Source organism: Scyliorhinus torazame, chromosome 17 (genome assembly GCF_047496885.1).
Source record: "Scyliorhinus torazame isolate Kashiwa2021f chromosome 17, sScyTor2.1, whole genome shotgun sequence".
Taxonomy (NCBI): domain Eukaryota; kingdom Metazoa; phylum Chordata; class Chondrichthyes; order Carcharhiniformes; family Scyliorhinidae; genus Scyliorhinus; species Scyliorhinus torazame.
Window position 1 is genome coordinate 135319256 of NC_092723.1, and position 24263 is coordinate 135343518.

The 24263-nt window shown below is 50.4% G+C and overlaps 1 protein-coding gene across 1 annotated transcript in view; it reads left to right on the forward strand.

The window, feature by feature from the left end:
- The window catches only part of LOC140394170 (sodium/myo-inositol cotransporter 2-like), a 402805-nt gene that overhangs the window by 72751 nt on the left and 305791 nt on the right, over window positions 1-24263 (forward strand). Inside the window, exons 5-7 of the mRNA XM_072481110.1 lie at window positions 8323-8382; window positions 10490-10594; window positions 22049-22154. Of these exons, the coding sequence (XP_072337211.1) occupies window positions 8323-8382; window positions 10490-10594; window positions 22049-22154 (271 nt within the window). The remainder of the gene's footprint in view (window positions 1-8322; window positions 8383-10489; window positions 10595-22048; window positions 22155-24263) is intronic.

Sequence of the window (24263 nt, forward strand, 5' to 3'; positions counted from 1 at the left end):
CTACACGACAGCCTTTGTCACCGGGGATCACTCGATTGTACCATCTGGTCAAAGCTTGCAATCTGCCCTACTCCGTCGAGGCAGTAAGAACAATCACCAGGGACTGCCAGGTGTGTGCGGAGTGGAAGCCGCACTTCTACCGGCCAGACCGTGTGCGCCTGGTGAAGGCTTTGCGCCCCTTTGAACGCCTCAGCGTGGATTTCAAAGGGCCCCTCCCCTCCACCGACCGTAACACGTACATTCTCAGTGTGGCCGATGAGTACTCCAGATTCCCCTTCGCCATCCCATGCCCCGATATGACGTCTGCTACCGTCATCAAGGCCCACAGCACCATCTTCGCCCTGTTCGGTTTTCCCGCCTACATCCACAGTGGCAGGGGATCCCCATTCATGAACGATGATCTCCATCAGTTCCTGCTCAGCAGGGGTATAGCCTCCAGCAGGACGACCAGCTACAACCCCCGGGGAAACGGGCAAGTAGAACGGGAGAATGGGATGGTTTGGAGGGCCGTCCAGCTGGCCCTACGGTCCAGGAACCTCCCATCCTCTCGCTGGCAGGAAGTCCTCCCTGACACTCTGCACTCCATCCGGTCACTATAGTGCACCGCCACTAATAACACACCCCATGAACGTGTTTTTACCTTCCCCAGGAAGTCCACATCTGGGGTGTCGCTCCCGACTTGGCTCGCTGCTCCAGGACCGGTCCTTCTCCATGGGCACGTCCGACTCCACAAGGCGAACCCTTTGGTGGACAGGGTTCACCTGCTCCACGCCAACCCTCAATATGCCTACGTTGAGTTCCCCGATGGCCGCCAAGATACTGTCTCACTCAGGGACCCGGCACCATCAGGTTCCACCCCAACACCCCCCCCACCTCCCACCGCGCCGCCAATATTGACCCCACCAGATCACCCACCCCCCCTCCCCTTTTCCGCACAAGAGGACGAAGAGGACTTCGGCACGCTCCCGGAGTTCCCAGATGACTGGCCAGCATCAGCACCGCCACCACCGCCATCGGTACCACCGCCAGCACCGACTTCGCCGCCACCGTTACGCCGCTCTCAACGAAGCACCAAAGCACCGGACCGGCTGAACCTTTGACGGACTCCGGACCGTCAACATGGACTTTTCTTTCCCTACCACTGTACATAATTGCACTAATTGTATATAGTTTCACGTCACCTCCACTGGACTCATTTTTAACAGGGGGTGAATGTGGTGAACCACTGTAATAGGAGATGTAAGGTAGGACCTGCACTACAGGTTTGCCGGTAGCTCCTGCCAGCTGGCTCCGCCCATGGAGAACTGTATAAATATGCATGACCTTCAGTGCCCTGCCATTTCGCCAGCTGCAGCAGGAGGCCACGCATCTGACTGTAATAAAGCCACAGTTGTACCCAACTTTAGTCTTTGTGCAATTGATCGTGCATCACAGGGGCCACAGGTAAACCTGTAGTGCAGGTTCTACCGTACAACCTCTAATATCAGAACACAGTGGTTTACCACAACTAAGTCACATCAAGGTGTATGTCCCAGCTCTGGTGGAGGGTGTGAGTGAAAGCAGTGATGGTTCTTAAATCGCCACTTCTGAGAAGTCATCTGTGCTGGTCTCTGGGGCGGACTGATGTGCCTGGCTGGTATCTGCCTTGGGCTCCTCCCCTGAAGTGCCTGTAAGGGAAGAGAAATTTCATTTGTGCATGGCAGTGGCATAACTATGGGAGAGACATAATCGTGTTAGCTTGGTGTGATGGATGATGGTGTTCTAGGTTCCCACTTGATTTCTTTGGTGCACACCTCATCATCAGCGCAGGAGCAATCAGGTTCCTCCCCGTCCAACTGGAGGGCTCTCTCTAATTCAGAGAATACTTTTAACTCTGACATTCCTCCGCCCATCTGAGATCTCTACTTTTTATTGTGAGACAACTTGTCCTGCATGAGGACAGACGGAGAGAGTGTAAGCGTACTGCATGCCAGGGCTTGTAGTAAGAATGCCTGGTATGTGTGGAAGGGAGTGGGAGCAGGGAGGTTCCGAGGAGTCGAGCTGAAAGAAGAGGAAGATGTGTGTGAGAGAACGAGCGGCAGTTTCCCTTGAGTTGACAGTGAATGAGATCTCTGGATGTGTGATTGTGTGAGTTGAGTGATGAGAAGAATGACTTAATGTGGCACGACGGAGGAGATCATTCATCCTCTTCCTGCACTGGATGCCCATGCTCCCCTGCAGGGAGTCGGCACGTACTATTGCTGCGACTGTCTCACTTGTAGGTTTGGTGACCTTGCTGTGCATGGGTACAGGACATCGCGGCATTGCACCATGGCATCCAGCAGTCTGCCAAGGTAGGTCTCTGGAGCAGACTTCAGAGCAGCTATTCTCTGCCTTAGACCTTGAAGTTGCCAGGGTGCGCTGGGGCAACCTTTTAAATGTGGCGCCCACTGATTGAAGTACTCTAAGGCGAACGGAGGTCGCCCACCATGGATGTGGCCTGAAGCCCATGTACGTAAAAATATGGCATGAAAACCTGCCACCGTCCCCATCAGCCTAATCACCGCTTTACCCATCCGCTATCACACACATTGCCAAAATATGGGACAATTACACGCATTGTGTTTGTTTGTCTCCTGTCGTTTCTTTTACTTTTTCTGTTGTTGTGTGGATTGTCTCAACGTTCTCTATCGCTGAGGAAGAGCATTCCCCTGGCTAGAAGAAAATGTAGTGGGACATTGACCTCTACTTTTCTTTGTCAGTCATGGATAGCTGCTACTAGGTTCCATTATCTCTTATGGCTCTGGGATGCCAGCTGGGAATTGCAGCATATGCGCAATGGTTGCAATATTGACCTGCTGACCTCTCGTCGGGGCTAGAAGTAGAGCATTCCCAGACTAATGATTCTCTCTTACACCTCTTCCACTGGTGGTGTTGTGGTTACCTTATCAGAGTTACAAAGCCAGAGCTCAGAGTGCGGACAGGGGCAACGCCCGAATCCAACTCCTTGCCTGCTCCAAAAACTAATTCAAATTGGGTGGTTGGTTCATCTGCTCATTGAGGGTTTTCTGGGATTTGTTACTGTGGTAAGCTGAGTTGTCATTGTTTCAAAGTTATCTGCGGACCTTCCTGGAATGGCTCTTTCCTGATCACTGATTCCTGTGTTGACTCTTTCAGTTCATTCGCTAGGTCCTCAATGTGTTTCTTAGAATTCACCTTATCTGCTTTCAAAGGCTGGATTTGTCCTTCCATACTACCCATCTCATCCATTACGTTATTCAGGTTGGGTCAGAGCTCAACAATTTAATTAATTTTGGTTATTAATTCAAACAGCTGTTTTGAATCTTCAGCAATTTCTCCTCCTGTTCCAAGCATTTTTCATGATGTTTACTATAAATATCTGATACATGAAGTTCATGAAATTTTAATTGGTGATCAATTTTTGTTAAATTTGTTTGTGCAAAGTCATAATTTAAGTGTTTCAAGTCCTCATTCAAGTGTTATACTTCCTGTGATACTCCAGTGCTCTCATAACTTCTCATTTTTCTTTATCAAGCTCTTCTTTAAGACGTGCAAGTTGGTTCTCTATATTGATCAGTCTTTCTTTAGCAGAGTATAATTCATTGTACTACCCTTCAATCTCACATTCCGTGATTGTGCTTCTGCCATTTTGTTTTTTGAGACGCCTCACACTCTCTAGTGGGAATTTCGATCTTCACTTGCCATTCCACGGTCTTGATTTTCATCTCTTTGTATTTTTCCAGAGAAACAGACTCTGACCTGGTTCTTCAGAGTCTTTCAAGGCTACAACTTATTTGAGTACCGTGCCTGGCTGAACACCCAGTTGAGTTTTCCCAACTCCCGCTTTGATTTATCAACCATGGAATTGAGGGCCATTTGTTCCTCCTGGTACCTTTGTGATGTCTCAATTTTTTTTGTCCAGATCACAAACAGTTTTGTTAATTGAAGACTTTAGTTTATCCTGCATTTTCAAAGGTATATGCTCAGCTTGAATGTTTTCACTCTTCCAGTTTGGCATTTTAAATCGGACACTTTGGGCTTCGATTTGAATATTTTCTGATTTTACTTGCTTTTTTTTTGGTCCAACTGCTGCAGGGATTTGTTCTTGTCATTCCATGGCCGCTGCTGATAGAGTTCTGGAAAGATATTGGGGTCTCCAAAAAGGTATACCTTTGGGACTTCTGGAAAGTTCCTTACCTCTCTGGTGCCCTTGTGTGGTTTGTCTGGGTACTGACGTTTATCCTTTCATAGCTTGGTGGGGCTTTTCCATACCTCTTCAAGCTCTGAATGCTCCTCAAATTAAAGATTGAAATATTAACTAAAGGTTGTTAATAGTTCCTTGAGAATGGTTGAGGATTAATCAATGCCATTCATTGGGATTACTTCTTCGGCAAATTCTGCAGACCTGTATAAAAAAAATATTAATCTGGAAATCTTCTGATTTATTATTGAGACCAGATGTACTCCAGTAATTTTAAAATTCTCTTGTTAAGGATACTACATTTCCCATTGGGTTTGTCTCTTGGATATATCCAAATTGATCTGGTAACTTGGAATTTTGATCAAAGGTCATTTAATTCTTTTTACAGTGACAGTTTTCAATGTTATTTCCCTTTTAAGAAGGTCTGTGCAGTACTTTATTTTCTCTCTGCTCTTTCTCCCTGTGGTGAATGTATTCACCAGAATAAGTTGTCTGTAGAGTACTGTAATATGATCCCTTTTCCATGTAGTGTACTGGAACCCTGGTGGGCTCCGCCCTCCTGGACGGTATATAGACCGGCTGCCTGGGGCGGCGCTCAGTTGTTACAGCGATCTCAGGCAGGCAAGTTCTTGTGTAATAAAGCCGATGTTCTCTCGCTTTCATCGTCTAGCAGTGGATTAATGGTACATCACTCCCACAATTTTCAGAGTTTTTGAAAAAACTTATTTTCCCTGCAGAATCTTTTGAGTTAAGTGTTTTAGCCAGTGAGTTGTCCTCTGGGCTTTTGAACTGTATTTGAAGGTGCATTTTTGCTCTGTCTTCATTTAAAAAAAACGTTCTTGTTATCACCCGCACGGGTTTTACGGTCTACAGATATTCCACTACCCCGTGGAGCTTGCAGAATATGAGCTCCCCCGATAAGGAGGTGGAGGACCTTTAGCTAAGACAATGCGCCAGAATCGGCCAGTCAGGCACCAACTAGAGAAGACCCAGTAAGGAACTACTGGAGCTGCGCATATACTTTAATGTGTTAAATAAAAATAAGTTTACTTTGCTCTACAACTCGTTATGGACTTCTTTTGTTGCCCCTTACAAAAGGGAGCATGAAATCCAGCCCATAGTAATTACCAAAATAATTCCTGCATTTCTGGAGGTAAACTGGGCGGAATTCTCTGTTAATGGGGCTATGTCCCCACGCCCGCAGGAAAACGGGTGCAAACCACTCTGGACATTCCTGGAGAAAGTCCAGAGATTCTCCATTTTGAAGGTGGCTTGCAAGGCCCCGGAGTACTCCACGCAGCACCGGCTGCCGAGATGGGGCCCTGCACCTCTGGCCGCGGATCCACGCATGCTCGCGGTGGCCCCGCGCAACATGGCGGACCCACACAGCGGGCCGGCCCTGAGAATATAGGCTCCCTGCAGATAGCGTGCTCCTGCCGATCGGTGGCCCCCGATCGGAACCCTGGCCGTCCTGGAGCCCCCCCCCCCTCTCCGGTGCCGAACCCCCTGCCACTCCGAGTGCCCGCCGGGTGGAACCATGAGGTAACCACACCGGCGGGAACTCGACCAGCTGCCGGCTGAGAATCGCTGCGGGGGCCTCTATCAATGGCCCCCGATCGGCGACGCGAGCTTGCCATCAGCAGAATGTGGGGAATGTAACATAGTTGGAGCTCTTAAATATTGTATCTGCTATTAGGTATTTTGCTATTGATTCCTGGAAAAATATTGCTTTCTTTATATTTAAATAAACAAAGTGAGCTTTAACAACCCTGTGCCAGACCAGGAATTGGAGATGGTAGGACTTTTGGCAGCACTTACAGCAATTAATTTTACAGCAAACAAGTGCATTTACCCACCTAACATCAACTGGAGTCTATTTGAACAGCACATATGTAAAACAGTCAGCAAACTGAACATATTTAAAGGAATCTATAAATTACAACAAATCAGACGCGTTCACCAGACTTGATCCCAAAATGGCATCACTGTCTAAGGAAGGCCTTTATTCTCTCAAGTTTCAAGATGTCTTCTCATTGAAATCTACAAAATTATTGAAGTAAGCAGGTAGTGGCATAGTGGTATTCTCATTGGACTAGTGAGCTAGAGTAATGCTTTGGGGAATAAGGGTTCAAATCCCACCACTGCAGATGATGAAATTTGAATTCAATGAAAAATCTGGAATTAAAAGTCTAATGATGACCGTGAAATCATTGTCGATTGCCGGAAAAACACATCTGGTTCACTAATGCCCTTTATCTACCTGGTTTGGACTACATGTGACTCTCGACCCAGAGCAATGTGGTTGACCCTTAACTACCCTCTGACGTAGCAAACCAATCAGTTCAAGGCAATTAGTGATTGACCCACCTAGCGATGCCCACCTCCCATGAATGAATAAAAAAGATGTTTCCTTTAGTTGGGGAATTTTAAAACCAATGGGCTGTGGAAGCTCAGTCATTGACTGTGTTTAAAGCAAAGATTGACAGATTCCTAAAAGGGCACATTTGGAATATTGCGTACAATTCTGGTCGCCACATTATCAGAAGGATGTGGATGCTTTGGAGAGGATACAGGAGAGGTTTACTAGGATGTTGCCTGTTCTGGGAGGTATTAGCTATGAGGAGAGGTTAGATAAACTTGGATTGTTTTCACTGGAACGATGGAGGTTGAGGGGGGGGGGACCTGATAGAGGTTTACAAAATTATGAGCGGCATGGACAGAATGGATAGTCAGATGCTTTTTCCCAGGGTGGAAACGTCAATTACTAGGGGGCATAGGTTTAAGGTGCAAGGGGGAAAGTTTGGAGGAGATGTGCGAGGCAGTTTTTACAACCTGGAACATGCTGCCAGGGGGGATGATGATGGAAGCAGATATGATCGTGACATTTAAGAGGCATCTTGATGAAATACATGAATAGGATGGGAATATAGGGATAGGGACTCCTGAAATACAGAAGGTTTTAGTTTAGATAGGCATCATAATCGGTGCAGACTTGTAGGGCCGAAGGGCCTGTTCCTGTGCTGCACTATTCTTTGTTCTAAATGTCAGTGACATAAAGAGATTATGAGGATAGTGTGGGCGAAAAAGCATTGAAGTGGATGAACAACCGTCATATTGAATGGTGGAGCAAGCTTGATTGGCTGAATGCCTACTCCTGTTCCTATGTTCCTAAACCAAACTCCTGGTTCAAATGATAGCCGAGCAGGATAGTTTCTCCAGAAAAATGCAGTGAGCAGTGGATAGTTACATAATTCAAATTATATGCTTAAAATCAATCAAGTGATTAAACTGTGGTGCAATCTGACTGCTGGTGGAAATCACATAATAATCTCCTCACTGAGTGGGAATAGTGATTTCATTGGGTGGAATTTTAAAATATTTCTGCAGAGTGTCACAGCGGGCGGGAAAAGTGACGTTAAAGCTGCCGGCCCAAACGGCAGATTTCGCAACCGTATCATAGGCCTGATAGAGGAAAAGAATCCAAGCGTCAAGTTGAATGTCCGAATTCCCGTTCTGTCACTGAAGTGGAGCAGGGACAATCATGCCACGTCGTTAAGCAGCGTGAAACTTGATTTGGTTCTCACGGGATTTTCCATTCCTGCCTTCAATCCCACCTGACAAAATTGGGAGTGGAGAAACCTCCCCACTATATGTACCCTCAAGTAAATCACAGCAGAATAAACAAATTTTCCTTTCTGAAATGTATTCTTGCATTTAACCTCAAAATTCAAAATTTAGTTACAGCTCCTGGAGTGTGGCTTGGAGTGGTTGGGGCTTGTTACTAAATTGTTACTAAATGGACAATCTAGTATGTGATGAACACTGTCAAAAACTGTCCCTAAAATCATTACTTGTTTAATATAAGAAACTCCAAAATAGCAGAGGCTGATGAAAGTCATTTGTTTCTGTTGGGAGTGGAAGGTTGCTCTGTCTGGTAGAGATTGAAAGGTCTCTTTGGTGAGGGTTAAGGAGTTGGATAGTGTGGGGAGTAGCCCCGTCTGGTGGAGGGAGGAATAGCCCTAGCTGATGCTGTAGGAATATCATTTTGTTTCAAAGATGCTGTAACACAATGTAATACAAAATCACACTGTCATAATTTTATTTTGTTTTCCTTTCTCCAGGGAATGTATGCTTTGTTAATCTTGGGGTGGCTCTTTCTCCCCATCTATATTGCAGCAGGGGTAAGATTACTCGACTATTTAGCTTCTAACACAAACCAATCATTTTAATTGACTGGAAAATTTCCTATTTCTACTTTAATACAATTTCCTTCCAATACTTTGCGTAATCGCAGTGAGGGAGTGTCAGAATTTTTTTTTGAAAAATACCAGAACAGCCAACTTATGGAGAATTATGTTCAGGGTGGGTGGGGGTGGGACGTTTATTCATCTTTGGCAAAAGTACTGAACAGATAGATGAGAGTTGGTGAGAGTGAATCACCAACCTGGTTTGTTATCACCTGTTTTGCAATTTTGACAAAGACCAATTTCACCCCCATGAATTGTGCCCCTTACCCCCATGAATTGTGCCCCTAACGATTGTAATGCAATTCTCAGCAATAAAAATAGAGTTTAATTTACACAGTTACCATAAACCAGTAGTTCTGATTATGTTTTATGAAACAACTGTTATTAATATGGTTTTCCTGTGAGCATGTTTTCTGTTACAGTTCATTGTTTGATACATTCCGTTTTAGTTGGATCGCAACAAGCTTACTCTCCTCTGCCAGAATCTCACTATTCTAATAGTCACAAAGAAAATTGTCTTTCTCCTCTTGATGTCTTTGACACAGTTGATCACATGATCCTCCTCCAACATCTCTTCTCTATTCTGCAGTTCTTTGGGAATTTCCCTGCTTTGTTTCACTGTTATCTATTTAATCATAGCCATGGCGTCTCCTGCAATGACTTATTTTCCCACTCTCACTATCTCTCTAATTCCTTTATTATAATGAACTTATCTGACAGAGTTTTGGATAAGTCATAACTTCCTCCTATTAAATAATGGAAAGACTAACAACATTATATTCAACACCCGTCACAAAGCTTACCATAAACTCCATTCTATTCCCTTGCCACCCTGTTTATCCACATGATTCCTTATTGTCTGGTTACAGCTCATGTTTAATAAATTCAATTACATCTTCACTGTCCAGGCATTTTTGATATTTTAAAGTGCTAGGTCCTGGAGGGAGAGCAGTCAATGCTCTCTGAAATAGTAACACCATTAACTCTCATGGGGGTAAGATCACTGCCTGCAAGGTTATTCAGATAACTATTGAGTGTATGGTTGCAGTTTCCATCTATTTTATGGCGGTATTGTTGTATCTAATGCAGCGCCAAGAAACACCCCGCTATTCAACGGCACTTTGCCATTTTATTTTGGCCTTGGCAAGGAATGGCCATTGAGTCTGCACTTACATAATTTCCTGCACTGACGAGTTCCGATCTCCAGTGCAGGAAGAGTACTTGCAGATCGTGGCGATTATATTGCAGACTCTCCTCAGCAACCCCACCTTGGCCTTCAGACCCCTTGCACTGCAACCAGCTTACCTCTTCCGGAGTCCTCCAGCCCCCCTCACCACACCTCTTAAGGGCAAGGCCTGACCCATAGCACAGGAAACCTAGCACCCTGGCAGTGTCCATGCCAGCCTGGCAGTGCCACCAGGGCACCCTTGCAGTGCCACTGTGAGAGTGGACTGCTAGGGGACCACACTGCCCCAAACACTTGGGGTCTCCAATGGCCTGGGAGGACCCGCCCCCCCCTCCAATGACCTAGGAGGACCCCCTCCCCTCCAATGACCTAGGAGGACCCCCTCCCCTCCAATGGCCTGGGAGGACACCCCCCCCCCCCCCACCCCCACCCCCACCACCTCCTCCGTTCCATTATGAGGTTTGATTGAATCTCGCAAGATGTCTCAAGCATAGCAGATTCTTGCAAGGTTCAATGGCCTCGTCGTGACACCAAGTCGGGTGCAACAATGTTAGTAAATCCTACCCTCTGTGTCAGATGGGAAAACAGGAGAGCTGGTTATTTTGCTGATAGACTGATTAGTCATCTGCTTCCAATTGTGGGGGGAAAGGCCAAGTGCCTTTGAATGCAGACAGGTGGGGGAATGATAAGAAAAGTTTTTGCCTAATCAAGATCAAAGTAACCTGAGTAGGGTTTCTATACTCATGGGAGAGCAATTAATTCAAGTCTATTTCTTCTGTTCATTCTCTGGACTTATGATTAATGGTTAATTTTCATGTTTTCCCTAAGATGAATGAACATATTCTCTCTCTGCAGGTCACCACCATGCCTGAATATTTACTAAGACGATTTGGAGGCCAAAGAATTCATTTTCTTATAGCTTTACTTTCTCTGTTTGCCTACATATTTACAAAGATTTCAGTAAGTTCCTATGATTTTTCTATTCCACATAAAAAGCGTGTTGGCATTTCTCAAAATATTCTTGATTGAAATATGAATGGAACAAATGGGAAAAAATGCGTTTCTACTCATACCACACTGTGACCACTTGACATTCAGTGTATGCCTAACACACCGTATCCTTCACCATACCGTATCACAAATACAGTGGGCGGGATTCTCCGAAATGGAGGCAGAGTGTTCGCGCCGTCGTGAACGCGGCGCGAAACGGCCCCTATCCCGACCGATTCAGGGCCCGATAATGGGCTAGGAGCGGCGCCGCGTCATTTACGCGCGCCAGGCCTTGGATAACTGGAGTCACCCACGCATGCGTGGTTGCCGTCCTCTCCGAGTCCGCCCTGCAAGCAGATGTCTGACGGATCTTGCGGGGCTGCGGAAGAAAGGAGGTCCTCCTTCAGAGACCCCATTTGAGGCCCCCCCCCGGTGCAGGATCCGCCCTCCACCCTTGCCGCAGGCCGCCCCCCCCCCAGCGTTCCCGCGCTGTTCCCACCGGCAGTGACCAGGTGTGGACGGCGCCAGGGGGAACCCGCCGTTTTGGGCAGGCCGCTCGGCCCATCCGGCACAGAATTGCGGGGGTACCGGTGAATCGCCATTTTGGCTGTCTCGGGCGATTCACTGGACCACGCCGCGCAAAACGCGATTGTGCCGATCTGGCCGCTTCCGTGAATCGCGGGAGGGCGTCGGACCGGCGTGGTGGGAAGATTTGTCGACCCAGGCGATTCTCCAAACTGGCGCGGGAGCGTAGAATTGCGCCCAGTATCTCTCATAATACCATACCCTTCATAGATTATGTTTCAGACCAACCCAAAGTCTTGTTATCTCTCCTCTTATCATACTCCAACACATTGCTGATCCAACTAGTCTTTTAAAAAAATATTTTTATTCAGAAAAATTTTCAATTCTAACATCCAAAATAGTCAAGACAATATTTATACATTTTTAAAATTAAAAGAATTCCCACAATCCAGCCCCACCTAATCCAGATTTATCCAGAAATCGCCCCCCCCCCCCCCCCCCCGCCCCCCTCCCATCCCCTGGATAATTGCTGAAGAAAACCAGTTCTTTAAAGAAGGTAATGAAATGGCAGCCACCTTATGGTGCATTTGGTTTTTTCTAAGTGCAGGAATCCTGACAAATCCCCCATCCATGCCGAGGCTTTAGGCGGTGCCGATGCCCTCCGTCCGAGCAAGTCTCGCCTCCGGGCTATTAGAGGCGAAAGACATTAGCCTTTTTCCCCTCCTACAGCCTCTCCAAATATTGCCACCATTGGACATGGTTCCACTCTAACTCCCAAAATCTCCAACATTATGCCGAAGGAAACCAAAAACGTAATCAGCTTAGGGTAGGACCAATACATTTGCGAGTGGTTCACCAGCCCTCTTGATTAACGCTCATTTCTATCCTCTACACCCAGAAAGAATCCACTCATACGTGCCTTGGTCAAGTGGGCCCTATGCACCACTTTAAACTGTATCAAACACAATCCTGCAGCTGAGCGGATAAAATTGACCCGATGCAGAAACTCACTCCACACACCCTCTTTTTCCCATTTCCCCTTTACTTCCTCTAGTGAAGCCCTCTCCATCTCCATCATCTGCCCATAGATTTCTTATATCCTTCCTTCCCCTATCTTGTCAAAGATAGCATCTTATCCATAAGTGTATGCGCCGGCAGGAAACAAAGAGAGTTCCTTATGCATAAAGTTTTGACCTGCAACTACCTGAAAACATTCCCTCCTGGGAGTTGGAACTTCTCCACCAACTCCTCCAGCCCAGCAAACCTACCTTCCACGAATACATCCCGAAACCTCTCGGCCCCCCACCATCTCCCAGATCCTACAGGACAAACCCATCCCAGCCAGTACAAACCTATGGTTCCCACAGATTGGCACCAGTGATGACATAGACCCTATAAAAAGTGCTATCTGAATTGATTCATTTTCTCAGAGAGTTACTGGGCTTGAAGTGATCCTGGCCGAAGAGAATGGAAGAGGAGCAGTAACAAGTACCCTCAAGTTTGAACCCATATGAGAAGCCTCCTCCATCTGCCCCCAAAATGACCCCGGATCCTTAAACTACCTTCACACTTTCTCAATATTTGTCGTCCAGTAATAATACATCAAATTAGGTAATGCCAACGGTCTATCCCTCTGGAAGAAAGAGTTTCGATCCGGGGGGATCTTACCTGCCCAAAGAAAAGTCAAAATTTGTTGACCCTAATAATGATTTAGGAGGAAAGACTGGGAGACATCGAATCACAAATAAGAACCTTGGAAGAATGTTCATCTTAACCATTTGAACCTTTCTCGCCAAGGACAATGGGAGGGCAACCCACCACTTCAAGTCTGCCTTCACCCCCTTTACCAGATTGGCCAGGTTCAACGTATGTAGCAAGGCTCAGTCATGAAATGAAATGAAAATGAAAATTGCTTATTGTCACACGTAGGCTTCAAATGAAGTTACTGTGAAAAGCCCCTAGTCGCCACATTCCAGCGCCTGTTCGGGGAACTCCCAAGGGGGCGGATGGTCGACTGGCAGGCCAACCTGAGGAAGTAGCTGCCGTCCAGAGGGGTCTCAGGCTTGTGGAACAGCAGACCCATCAATTGTGGAGGTGCAGTCGCAGAGCCAGGGACTACAAGAGTGGTTGTCAGCGAAAATCCAGCACCTATAGGTGCACTTGGAGGATTCCAACCGCATGCAGGAGCAGGAAGCGGTGCTGACCATGCGTTGACCACCCAGGTCAACACTGCACGGTGCATGTCTGCAGTGAAGCATTGGGGGTGACGATTTTGGCTGTGGATCTGAATGTCCAAGGCCTGGGGCATTCTGTGCAGGTGCTAGCCGAGGCCCAGGACAGGGTTGCCGCCTCACAGGCGATCATGTCCCAAAGCCACCTGGAAATTGCAGTGGCAGTCCTGAGTGTGCCCCAGTCACAGCAGGCCATGGCAGGGAACGTCGCCGGCATTGCCCAGATGCTGGCTTATGTGACATAAACTCAGAAGGTGGTGGCACAGTCGCAGCGTGATGTGCAATCCCAGACGGAGGTGGTCCACTCCCTGTGCACCATGGCCGCGAAAATGCAGACCCTGGTCGAGACCAGAGTGGGCCTCCAGGACTGGCAACGCCAGGTGTCAGAGGAGCCTCAGGGGATAGCTCCGCATCCAACCCCATCCCCTGGAGTAGCCCGGGGACTATCGCAATGGAGGAGGAAATGCTGGTGACTTCCACACGGGAGGTGCCAGAACACTGCAGCACCTCGGACACCCCCCTTACTACTAATAATAATAATCGCTTATTGTCACAAGTAGGCTTCAATGAAGTTACTGTGAAAAGCCCCTAGTCGCCACATTCCGGCACCCGTACCTGGGAGGCCGGTACGGGAATTGAACCCGCGCTGCTGGCATTGTTCTGCATTCCAAGCCAGCTGCTTAGCCAACTGTTCTAAAGCAGCCTTCCTGTCCCTGGTGCATCTGGTGGGCAGCGGGCAGAACAGGGCAGCATCATGCCACCTCGAACACCCGAACAGCAGATGGGCCCATCCAAGCCCGGTGCCCCAGGAGAAGTGGGCGTATACGTAGGGGGGGGGGGGGGAATGGGTGGATCCTGTGGGTGCCCCCCCCAACCGTCCCCACCACTGCCACCCCGGGATCTGATGGGACCGTGTGATGGAATGGCCAGCTCGCATGCAGGGATCACCCAGGTGGACGGTGGAAAGTGCTACCATGGGCAGGAGTCAGACGTTGTCGTACGATGTGGAGCGCCAGAGTGCATCGCAGAGTGAGTTGTCATCATCCTCTATCCCATGGACCAGACCTGTTGTTACTGCCAACCCAGGGACCCCACCCCATTGTGCGGCAGTTATGTATCACAGAGGGGAATGCAGGCGGGGGGTGGTCGGGGGCACAAATGATTAGTGTTGGGTTGGGATGTGGTGTCCGTGCCCCTGTCTAGTCCCCCTCCTCTACCCTCCCTCCTAGACGGTCAAGCTTAAAGCGATCAAAGCGTCCCATGCGTTGGCATCCCTTGCCTGCCTGGGCTCCATGTTCTACCCACCCACACCCTCCTATGCATCCTCCACATCGGACGAGGCCTGGCATTCCTCCTCCTCCTCCAGTACATCGCCCCTCTGCTGTGCGATGTTGTGCAGGATGAAGCAGGCTGCCACAATGCGGGCGACGCTCTCAGCATCATACTGCAGGGCTCCTCCAGAGCAGTCCAGGCACCACATCTTCAGGAGGCTGAAGCACCGCTCGATCACATCCCTGGTCGCTGTATGGCCATCGTTGTAGCGGGTCTCCGTATCGATCTGTGACATCTGGATAGGCGTCAGCAGCCACGACCGCAGCGGATAACCCCTGTCACCCAGGAGCCAACACCTCAGCCAGCGGGGTGTCACGAACATATCAGGAATCGTCGAATGTGCCAGGATGAAGGCTTTGTGCATACTGTCTGGGTACCGCCACAGACGTGTATGATGCGCAGCTGAGAGTCACATATCAGCTGCACATTCATTGAGTGAAACCCCTTTTGGTTGGTGTAGAGCGGCCTGTCATTTGCAGGTGCTCGTAGGGAGACATGTATCCCATCGATCACCCCCTGGACCGGGGCATCCTGTCGATGGCAGCGAACCCTGCTGCCCAGGAATCCTGGTGGGCTCGGTCCACATTGAAATAGATATATTGCTCTGCCTGGGCGTTTAGGGCCTCCGTGATGGCACGGATGCACCTGTGCACCGAAGTCTTTGAGAATCCAGGCAGGTCCCCACTCAGCGCCTGGCAGGATGGCGCCGCGTTCAGGGCGACCATCAACTTGATGGCCACTGGGAGTGGGTATCCTCTCCCATACCACCACGGTGCCAGCTGTGCCATCTTCTGGCAGATATGTCTCATTGCTCAGCCAGAGTCTTCGACGGCATGCCTGGTCCGTCAGGTCCTCGAATGACAGGTGGTGCCGGTACACACGAGGCCTCATGTGCCGCTGCCTTGTCACCTCCTCCTCCTTGGCCTGTTGGGCAGCCGGCTTTCCAACCTGGCCGGCTGCCACCTGCTCTTCTGCTGTATGCACCGCTGCTGCCCACTCCACTGCTGCCCTCTCCGCTGCTGCAACTTCCTCCTCATCCTCGAGCAGCGCTCGCTCGTACAGCCGCAGGGCATACGCCAGGGCTGCAGCTATCCGCAGGGAGGCTACCATTGCTGGTTTTATTCAAATATCCATTGTCTGCCGGGGTGAAAGGTCGACATGTTAAGGTGGTGCATACCCCTGTGCCCAACCAGGTCCACCGGGCTACATGGTGGCTCCAGTTGGCACTGTGGGATCCATCCCTGCAAATCCCTCCCCCATCACCGCACACCTGGCCCCGTCGGTGCCGGCACCCTGGAGTGATCAGGCCCTGGCGCCTGTTCCTGATGCCAGGGTTACCGTTGGCTGGCATTGCCCTTGCCAGGGGCTACAATGGGTGTTGCCCTGGGTGGGCCGCTGGTGGGTGGCGGCCGGCTAGTGGGGGTTGGGATGGGGGGTGGAGTTGGTGAGGCGGGGGGTGGTGGTGTGCGGTGGTGAGGGCACCTATGCGGCCAGTGTCATTCTGCAGAACCAGGGGCCAAGGTGTGTTGTCAGTGGGTGGCCAGCAAGTTGGCCGCCGTGATGGCGGTCCATGCCTGAACACCGCCCAGTCCCATGGGGGTGTAATCCTGGCCACTCGTCCTGTCGTCTCATCCCCACCCTCTGCTGGCCCCGGCAGGGCACCCCCCACGCCAGCCAGCACGGCCAGTGTCCGGGCTGACAGCCTGCAGTCGCTCCTCTCCGGGTCATAACTCCTCTCTCTCTCTCAGCAGCCACCAGACCGATTTCACGACTTTTAAAAGCACAAGTGAACCTCATAGTTGGGAACTCGGCTCATCGGAGGCGTAGAATCGCGGAGGTCCCAGAGAATACCGGGCAGGGCCCGCTAATGACATGTAAACGTTGTTTACTATATGTGCATTCCGCCAATGGCGAGGTGACGGAGAAAAACAATTTGACATCAAATCGACGCGTGCTGTGATTTTGGTGTTGGAAATGATTCTCCGCCCAATCGCCTTTCCTGATTTCGGTGTCGGCCAATGGAGAATCCCGCCCATTTTTTCTCAGATATCTAAATCTCCACTGGTCCACCCTACCCCATTTTTCACATAAACACAAGCAGCTCCTTTGTCACCTCCAATGTTGCAAAGGATTTGGGGCTTGACCTGTCCAGCCGAGGTCCCCCCCCTTCTTTCTAATCAACCGCTGAGAGTCAAGCTCAGGATGGCCGCCAACACCTTCTTAATGACGTCCGTGTCATCCCAATTCAGTGCATATACATTCACTAAGACCACTGGAGCATCTGCCAACACTCCACTCACTATCATATATATCCCCCCTGAGTCCATCAAAATATTAGCCACCGAATGGGTCACCCTCCTATTGATTAGCACCGCAGTCCCCCTCATCCTTGCATCAAAACTCGAGTGGAATACTTGCCCTACCCACCCTTTCCACAATTTTGTCTGATCCCGAACTCTCTGATGTGCTTCCTGCAAGTAAACCACATCGGCTTCAAACCTTTCAGATGGGCAAACATCTTGGATCTTTTAACTGGCTAATTTAACCCCCTCACATTCCATGTAACTAGCCTGAATGAAGGCCTCTGGTCCCCCTCCACTATGATCAGCCATATTTCACCTGCAAGGAAGTCCAACTAGCACCAGCTCCAGGCCCACCCAAGATGACCGCTGTCACCCCCCCCTTGGAGCAGTACATAAACAAAAAACCCTAATTGTCAGCAATCTACCCCTCTCTCCAACCCCCCAACCCCGGCACCAACTCCAACAAACCCATACCCTCACTCCCCCAACCTAACAAAGAAAGCCCAACCAACTTAGGTTTAACGAACATAGAAACAATGCGCGGCCCTCCCCCCCCACCCTACAGGTAACCAGCTGCAGCTCTTTCTCCCACTTCTACCGTTAACTAGCATACCCGCAAGCAGGGTGACCCTTCAATTATAAGGCCTTGGGCACAGACTATACATACCTCTTCACATTAAACACATGTTAACACCGTTGAAACCTGCCCCTGTGCTCTGTCTGATGGGTGTGGAGGTGGGGCAGTCAGTGATGGCCACTGTGAGTGAGGGATGGTGGACGAGTGAGGCCCAGTGGGTGGAGTGTGCAGCCCCACCTCCTCCCCCGACCGTCCCCATCACCTCGTCCCCAGCGATTCGACAGGGCCATGTGATGGATTGGCCAGCTCGCATGCAGGCATCACCCAGGTGGAAGGTGCTACTGTGGGCATGAGTCAGACATAGTCTAACGATGTGAATCACGGAGCTCATCGCAGAGCGGGCTGTCATCATCCTGCATCCCATGGACCAGGTCCGCTGTCACTGGCAACCCAGTTCCCCAGCTTGTAGTGCTGCAGGTATATATAACGGAGGGGGTTGTGCATGCGGGTGGTTTGGTGGTGTGGGAGGTCGAAAAGGAGGCCCAAGCTATCATTGAAGCTGTGCGGCACTGGAGGCATTACCTGGCCGGCAGGAGATTCACTCTCCTCACAGACCAATGGTCGATTGCCTTCATGTTTAACAACACACAGCGGGGTAAGATCAAAAATGATAAGATCTTGCGGTGGAGGATTGAGCTCTCCACCTTTAATTACGAGATTTTGTATCGCCCCGGTAAGCTCAACGAGCCCCCCGATGCCCTGTCCTGAGGTACATGTGCCAGCGCACAAGTGGACCGACTCCGAATCCTGCATGACGATCTCTGTCACCCAGGGGTCACCCGCCTTTATCACTTCATCAAGGCCTGCAACCTGCCCTACTCCATCGAGGAAGTCAGGGCTGTCACCAGAGACTGCCAGGTCTGCACGGAGTGTAAACCGCACTTCTACCAGCCAGACCGTGCGCGCCTGGTGAAGGCCTCCCGCCCCTTTGAACGCCTCAGTGTGGACTTCAATGGGCCCCTCCCCTCCACCGACCGCAACACGTATTTCCTCAATGTGACCGACGAATATTCCAGATTCCCCTTCGCCATGCCCCGATATGACGTCTGCCACCATCATCAAAGCCCTCAACACCATCTTCGCTCTGTTCGGTTTCCCCGCCTACGTCTGCAGCGACTGGGGATCCTCATTTATGAGCGATGAGCTACGCCAGTACCTGCTCAACAGGGGGATTGCCTGGAGCAGGACGACCAGCTACAACCCCCGGGGAAACGGGCAGGTGGAGCGGGAGAATGGGATGGTCTGGAAGGCCGTCCAGCTGGCCCTACGGTCCAGAAATCTCCCGGCCTCCTGCTGGCAGGAGGTCTTCCCCAACGCACTTCACTCCATTCGGTCGCTGCTGTGCACGGTGACTAATGAAACCCCCCATGAACGCCTCTTTTCCTTCCCCAGGAAGTCCACCTCCGGGGTTTCACTCCCAACATGGCTGGCAGCTCCAGGACGCGTCCTCCTCCGCAAGCACGTGCGGCTCCACAAGGCGGACCCGTTGGTTGAGAGGGTACAACTACACGCAAACCCACAGTACGCCTACATAGCGTGCCCCGACGGCCGCCAAGACACAGTCTCCCTCAGGGACATGGTACCAGCTGGGTCCCCACACACACCCCCCTCTACCCCGGTGCCACCCTCCCTTCCCCAAGCACACCCCACCACAGCCCCCGCTCCAGGACAATCCGTCCTCCCCTTGGTTCCACCCGGGGATGAAGAGGATGTCGACACGCTCCCGGAGTCACCAACGACCGAGCCGATGCCTGACTCGCCACCAGCACTGCGGCGCTCTCAACGATGGATCAAGACGCCAGACCGTCTAAATTTGTAACCTTCTCTGAAATTTTTATGACAACCTGTAGGTAAATAGTTTTCCACCACCCCCGCTGGACTCATTTTTAACCGGGGGTGAATGTGGTAGACACCACTGTTGTATTATATTGTATATACTGCACTGCATCCGAGGGTATTACGGTAAGGCCCCTGTACTACAGGTACGGGGGTAGATCCCTGCCTGCTGGCTCCGCCCAGTAGGCGGTGTATAAATGTGTGTGCTCTCCGAACTGCAGTCATTTCGGCAGCAGCTGTAGGAGGCCACACATCTCTGTGTAATAAAGCCTCCATTACTCTCTACCCTTGTCTCTTTGTAATTGATAGTGCATCAGTGTTCGGTGGTGAAGGCGTGTGGTATTGTGGTGTCCGTGCCCTGCCCATCAACCCCCCTCCTCCCTAGTTGGTGAAACATGTGTCGACTAATGTGTCCCATGCTCACTGGCCCTGCTGATAGCGTAGTGCGGTCTCCCATGAATGGCCAGCCCCCATGTCCCGCCCATTGTCCCCCTCTCCCTCATCCTCTTCATCTAACGAGGCATGCCCTTGCTCCTCTTCCTCCTCCAGCACATTGCCCCTCTGCTGGGCTATATTGTGGAGGAAGCAGCAGACCACAACAATGCGTCCGACCATCCTTGCCTCGTCCTGGAGGGCACCTCCAGAGCGGTCCAGGCACCTGAAACGCATCTTCAGGACCCCAAAGCACCTCTCGACAACACCCTTGGTCGCACAATGGGCATCATTGTAGCCTCCGTATAGGCATCATCAGCCACGACCGGAACGGGTAACCCCTGTCGCCCAGCAACCAGCACCGCAGCTTGGGGGGTGTCCCTCAAACATGCCAGGGATGACAGATTGTGCCAACAAAAACGAGTCATGCACACTGCCCGGGAATCGGGCGCAGATGTGCAGGATCCTCATCTGGTGGTCACAGACCACCTGAACGTTTATGGAGTGGTACGCCTTTCTGTTCGTGAACAGTGGCCTGTTATCCGTCGGTGGCCGCAGGGCGACACGCACCCCATCGATGACCCATGGGCCCGGTGATGGCAGCGAAACTCGCTGCCCGGGCATCTGGGTGAGCGCAGTCCACAGGGTACTGGATGTACAGGTCCACGAGGGCATACAGGATGGGGGGGGGGGGGGCAAGGGGGGCCCCCTTGTTTTCTCCACGTCCACCCTGGGGCCGGGGTGGGTGACCAACCAGATGGCCGCCGTAATGTCGCTCGGTGGGTGAACACCGTCCCTGTCATGTCAGGGGCTACCCAGCTGCCCGGCCTCTAACCCCCCCTTCTCCTCCCTTCCCCTGGCCCTGGCAGGCCCACCCCCCCTGCAGGAAGCACGGCCGATGTCCGATACGGGAGCCCGCAGTCTCCCCACGCCAACTCCTACCACCTCTCGCAGCCGCCTCAGCCAGCACGCCGGCTTCACGATTTTTAAAAGGTGGTTAGAAACCACCTCTCCTGCCTGCCTTTACATGTTTTATAGGCGATAATCTCACCCCTGATCACAGCATATCTATGTTGGTCATTTCCACCATGGTCTTCTTTCTAAATTCCATGTCACCCCAGTTGAGAGCGTACACGTTAACAAGGACCATTGGTGCCCCATTCAGGACACCGCTGACCATGATGTGCCACCCCCCTGGGATGGTAACCATCCTTGTCGCTGTAAACACCGTCCTCCTATTAAGCAGACCCCCTGACTTTCGTCCCGTAGCAAGAGTGTTACGCCTGTCCCATCCCGCCCTTTCTTACCCACAGTCGATCCGTCTACCTCAGGTGCATCTCCTGGAGGAAGACTATGGCAGCTTTCAAAAGGGACGGCATGGTAGGGCCGTGGTTAGCACTGCTGCCTTACGGCGCCGAGGGCCCGGGTCACTGTCCTTGGGGAGTTTGGACATTCTTCCAATGTCTGTGTGGGTCTCACCCCCACAACCCGAAGACGTGCAGGATAGGTGAATTGGCCACTCTAAGTTGTCAGTTAATGGGAAAAAAATTTAAAGGAATTTTTTTAAATGTTAGCTTTCATACAAAGGTTCACACATGTGCAGGCCATTGCTATATAAAAGTAGCTCTTTGGATTTATTTGATCTTTGGATCTGCAGAGCACTCAATTGACAACATTTCTGAGGGTGGCAGCATGCTCAAAGTAATTTCCTTCAGTTGTCAGTTTGTCTTTCAACAATAATCTCACCAAAGCAACATTATCTGCTTACTTAGTGGACTTGTGCATCCCGGACATCATTGTGTGGTCTTAAGGGACCTCGTAGTGCCAGAAAATGGGAGCCTAGTTTTGCACCCTATATACTTCATTGCAGCAATCCTGCAAGACACTATTGGGCAAATCTTGAGGTAGATAGTGTAAAACGGATAAGAGTGAGTTCGCAGCCCTTTTTACATAACTTCAATTTTTATTCCCATCCCTGTGAACCCACTCTTTAATCACATGCCAGCCTGGAAACAAACAATACATAAAACTGTCCCACAATATAGATCACCCATGGTGTTAGTGAAATATTTTTAAGCTAGTTTAATGTTACTAAGTAAAATGTTTTATTATGGTGTATTTTGCCCAGGTTGATATCTATGCTGGAGGTATCTTTATAAATCTTGCTTTACGATGGGATCTATACCTTTCTGTGATTGGATTGCTTATCATTACTGCAGTATACACCATTGGAGGTAGGTCTGCCACCCAGCCAATTATTCAAGCAGGTCAACAAGAATTTATTATTATTGAAAATGTGCCATTCTTTGAATTTTTATTTTCTTGAGTAGTCACTTATTTGTTTATCACTCATTTTTAATGTTGCAGTCCCAGCTGATGTTACTACAGGACAATCAGGTCCCAGAATAGAACCCAGCTTGTCAGATCCTAACTTTTTTTTTGTTTAGAGATGTGGATGAACAGAGTCATTGGACTGCCAATTAACTTTTAGCAAAAGAATAAAACATTTATTGAACAAGAAAAGATTTGCTTTAATACACCACTTCTTCACCCCAACTATCTATTTACAGATATACACAGATATGTAAGCATAAAATTAGTTACAACGTGTACCTTATAGGCTAATGTTCACAGTAGATACAGTCAATGTAAATCAATAAATGACCTGTGGTCAGACACACCACACTCTGAAACCAAGTTACAGATGCCACCTAAAGCAGATGCTATGGATCTCTCATCAGCTCCTTATATTCTAATGTTCTCAATAAGTACACATTCCATGTAAACCAGTGAGTGAAATATGGTCAGACTCACCACACTTGAAACCAAGTGACATTCCATCCAAAACAACTTTTGCTGATTTCTGTTTAAATCACCCCAGGTGATTGTTACACCAACTGGAACTCTGACTTTCACATTAGGGTTTCCAAACTCCACTCTCTTCTTCCAAGCAATGGTTTCTCTTTGATGCCTTCACCAAGTATCCACATCCAGGATTTCAACCGCTCCTGTCTCTATTCCTCTGCCCTGGAACACCATCTGTAGGATCCTCCGCTTCGCCGGCAGCACACCCACACCCGCAGGTTTCCCGATGGCGGTGGCGTGGGATGACCACAATGGGAAACCCCATTGGCCAGCTGTCGTAACAGAGGATCCTGCTGCCGGCGGGACGTGCTACGCCGGATAACGGGGCTTGCAGGACAGAGAATCCCGGCCCATGTATATTCAAGCGTCCACGCAATCTCTCAGGTACACTGCCACACCAACAGAACACTACTGCTTCACAGACTCTATTAAGGTGTCATCAATCTTCAGATTACTTCAGATATCTGGAGGGGGCGGGATTCTCTGTCAGCTGACACTGAAATCGGAAAAGGCGATTGGGTGGAGAATCGGTTTTGATGCCGAAATAGTGGCTGGCATTGGGTTCACACCAAATCGCAATTCTCTGGTGCCTCGACAGTGGCGCCAGTGCGTTCCACTCCTCACATACAGTAAACGCCATTTGGCTATCATTAGCGGGCTTGACCTGGTATTCTCCGGGGCCTCCGTGATCCTCTGCCTCCACCGGGGAATTCCCAACGGCAAGGTTCACTTGTGCTTTTAAAAATCAGGAAACGGGCGCCGTCGCTGATGAGGTAGAGAGAGGAGGTAAGACGCGCAGAGGTGCGACTGTGGGCTGCCGGATCTGACACTAGCGGGGGAGGAAGGCCTACAAGGGCCGAGGGTTGGATGACAGTGGGATGGGCTGTGGGAATGGGATGACCCCCCACGGGACTGAGGCGGGCTATTTGGTGCACACCCCACTGTCCACCCACCGTGGCCCGTGGTTCTGCAAAGTGACACCGGCCGTATGGGTGCCCCAAACTCACCCCCCCAGCCCCCACCCACCACCCCTGCACTGCACACTCTGCCATAACACCCCAACCAACCAGCTGCCACCTGCCGGCAGGGCATCACGTGCCCCACCCAATGGCAACGCCCACAGTAGCCCCTACAGGGTGACCTCGGACACAGGCCACAGAGCGTACCGCTGGCATGGGCAGCGGCAGCTGATGGCACCCCGGCAGCAGGGACAGGCACCTCGGCCAGAAGCCCCCCCCCCCCCCACGGTGCCAGGCACCGACGGGGCCAGGAGTGTGGGACGGGGAGGAGGGGGACATGCGGGGGCAGAGTTCATTGAGCCAGCCGGGGTCACCACGTAGCCCATTGGACCTGGTTGAGCATGGGAGCATTCACCATGCTAACATGTCAGCCTTTCACCATCAACAGACAATGGATATCGGAACTCAACCAGCAATGGTGGCCTTCCTCCTAGTTGGAAACTGCTGTGATGGGCAGTG